Source organism: Mizuhopecten yessoensis, unplaced genomic scaffold (genome assembly GCF_002113885.1).
Source record: "Mizuhopecten yessoensis strain PY_sf001 unplaced genomic scaffold, ASM211388v2 scaffold11015, whole genome shotgun sequence".
Lineage (NCBI taxonomy): Eukaryota > Metazoa > Mollusca > Bivalvia > Pectinida > Pectinidae > Mizuhopecten > Mizuhopecten yessoensis.
This window is the reverse complement of record NW_018408836.1, coordinates 838,262-841,523: the sequence shown is the minus strand read 5'-3', so window position 1 is coordinate 841,523 and position 3,262 is coordinate 838,262. Positions and strand designations below refer to the sequence as shown.

At 35.7% G+C, this 3,262-nt stretch overlaps 1 protein-coding gene across 1 annotated transcript in view; it reads right to left on the bottom strand.

Annotated features, from left to right (window-relative positions):
• Positions 1-430: 430 nt before the first annotated feature.
• Positions 431-3,262, bottom strand: part of LOC110464614 — a gene marked incomplete at its 3' end in the record, with an annotated part of 25,252 nt that continues 22,420 nt past the window's right edge. The window contains exons 12-13 of the mRNA XM_021519927.1: positions 2,502-2,594; positions 431-558 (exon numbers count right to left, since the gene is read on the bottom strand). Coding sequence (XP_021375602.1) covers positions 431-558; positions 2,502-2,594 — 221 coding nt within the window. The remainder of the gene's footprint in view (positions 559-2,501; positions 2,595-3,262) is intronic.

The window sequence follows — 3,262 nt, the reverse complement described above, 5'->3', positions numbered from 1 at the left end:
AACAGTATGGTGTACATGTATTTATGTATTATATCATATTCTAACTCTATATTCTAATATTCTAATTCTATACGATTCGTTTGCAACGCGTGTTTTGATTGGATACGGACCATGTTCTAATTTGCGATAGAATCATGATCAATCGTGTTAAGCTACTCCCATCGCACTTAAGTCACGCCCCGTTTGATGTACACCATACTGTTAGGTGTTTGTGATTTTGGGGATAGTACATTGTTTTTCGTGTCTATAATGGCGATTAGAACATGAAATTTGGTTTAAACTCTCGACCTATCGGTCTCGAGTTCGAGTTCAAACCCAAATTTCATGTTCTAATCACCAGTATAGCCACTCAAAACAACGTACTATCCCCTAAATCACAAACACCTAACAGTATGGTGTACATCTCTGACATCATTATCACAGCTGTTACCTTCTCTGAGATCCAGTCCATGCCTTCTGTTTGACCTCCCTCTGTGGTCAGACCGTCTGTCATTAAGATAATCCTCGGGTACAAGCGATAGCGATGATGTTCACCAATAGTGAAGTAAGGGTCTGGTACTGAAAGGTAACCTTAAATAAGTCTGAGTACAAGATCAGCTACCCAATGGCATTATATCTCAAGTAAGTCTGAGTACAAGATTAGTTACCCAATGACATTATATCTCAAGTAAGTCTGAGTACAAGATCAGTTACCCAATGACATTATATCTCAAGTAAGTCTGAGTACAAGATTAGTTACCCAATGACATTATATCTCAAGTCGGTAGTCATTTGTTGTTATATTACACACTTATTGTGGTGGCCAATCTCTGCCTTGAAAAAGACACTGGATACTTCGTCAGGGCCATTAAGTTTCATAACAGTGTTACAATCTCCACAAATTATTCCAATGAGAAACACACTACAAAAAAAACTTAAATCTCGTGTCACATGTACATGGAGAGACACAAGTTCTACTACTTACAAATTTTCATTGGGTGACTAATTCATTTGACAGACATTATATAGAACCTACATGTCATGTGACAGACTTTATATAGTACCTACATGTCATGTGACAGACATCTTATAGTACCTGCATATCATGTGACAGACATTATATAGTACCTACATGTCATGTGACAGACTTTTTTTAGTCCCTACAGATCATGTGACAGACATTATATAGTACCTACATGTCATGTGACAGACTTTTTTTAGTACCTACAGATCATGTGACAGACATTATATAGTACCTACATGTCATGTGACAAACAGTATATTTAACTAACAGGTCTTTTATCTGTAACAGTTTCAATGAATCCTTGTCTGTTTGGAAAAACAGCAGTATAATTATTAAAGTAATTACCTTTGTCTGTCTGGAGAAGCAGCAGTATAATCATTAAAGTAATTACCTTTGTCTGTCTGGAGAAACAGCAGTCTAATCATTAAAGTAACTATACCTTTGTCTGTCTGGAGAAGCAGTAGTATAATCATTTTAGTAAATACCTTTGTCTGTCTGGAGAAACAGCAGTATAATCGTTAAAGTAATTACATCTGTCTGTCTGGAGAAACAGCAGTATAATCATTAAAGTAATTACCTTTGTCTGTCTGGAGAAAGAGCAGTTTAATCATTAAAGTAACTATACCTTTGTCTGTCTGGAGAAGCAGTAGTATAATCATTTTAGTAAATATCTTTGTCTGTCTGGAGAAACAGCAGTATAATTATTAAAGTAATTACCTTTTTCTGTCTGGAGAAACAGCAGCTATAACCATTAAAGTAATTACCTTTGTCTGTCTGGAGAAGCAGCAGTATAATAATCAAAGTAATTACCTTTGTCTGTCTGGAGAAACAGCAGCTATAACCATTAAAGTAATTACCTTTGTCTGTATGGAGAAACAGCAGTATAATCATTAAAGTAATTACATCTGTTTGTCTGGAGAAACAGCAGTATAATCATTAAAGTAATTACCTTTGTCTGTCTGGAGAAACAGCAGTAAAATTATTAAAGTAATTACCTTCGTCTGTCTAGAGAAACAGCAGTATAGTTATTAAAGTAATTACCTTTGTCTGTCTGGAGAAACAGCAGTATAATTATTAAAGTAATTACCTTTGTCTGTCTGGAGAAACAGCAGTACAATAATTAAAGTAATTACCTTTGTCTGTCTGGAGAAACAGCAGTACAATCATTAAAGAAATTACCTTGTCTGCCTGGAGAAACAGCAGTTTAATCATTAAAGTAATTACCTTTGTCTGCCTGGAGAAACAGCAGTATAATCATTAAAGTAATTACCTTTGTCTGTCTGGAGAAACAGCAGTATAATCATTAAAGTAATTCCCTTGTCTGCCTGGAGAAACGGCAGTATAATCATTAAAGTAATTCCCTTTGTCTCTCTGGAGAAACAGCAGTACAATAATTAAAGTAATTACCTTGTCTGCCTGGAGAAACAGCAGTTTAATCATTAAAGTAATTACCTTTGTCTGTCTGGAGAAGCAGCAGTATGATCAATACAGTAATTACCTTTGTCTGTGTGGAAAAGGAGCAGTATACTGGCGAGAAGGGCTTCCAGCATTGGACTTGTCTCTCCTTCAGCCTCTAGGTTTGTTACAGCATCTGCAAACAGGTGCTCATTGTAATGGGGGCCATTTCAATAGTCCACAAAACAACCTCTTCAGTTGCAAATTAAGCTAATGGAAGTTGCAGCAGTGCTTGTAGTACCATTACACACCTACATACCAAATTTGAGCAAAATCTGTGTCGATATCTAAATTTAAACCAATCAGAGCTAGGCCAGTTTATGGTGGCCATTTTGTCCAATCAGAAATCTGAAGCTGCAGAATTGTTTGTAGTTCCATAATACACCTGCATTCCTCATTTGAGCGAAATCAGTCAATATATAAATTTTGACCAATAAGTGGCTGCAGTGTCCAAGTTGGATGACTGATCTAAAAACAAAAGTTGTTTGCATACTACTTTCCATTCATGAAAACTTATAATTTTCATGACATTTCTCCCAATACATTCCCAGATGATAGAGTACCTGTCATGTCATGTGATAGACTTTATTATATAGTACTTACATGTCATGTGACATACATTATATAGTACCTACAAGTCATGTGACAGACACTATATAGTACCTACGTATATACATGTCTTGTGACATACATTATATAGTACCTACATGTCATGTGACAGACACTATATAGTACCTACATGTCATGTGACAGACACTATATAGTACCTACATGTCATGTGACAGACATTATATAGTACCTACA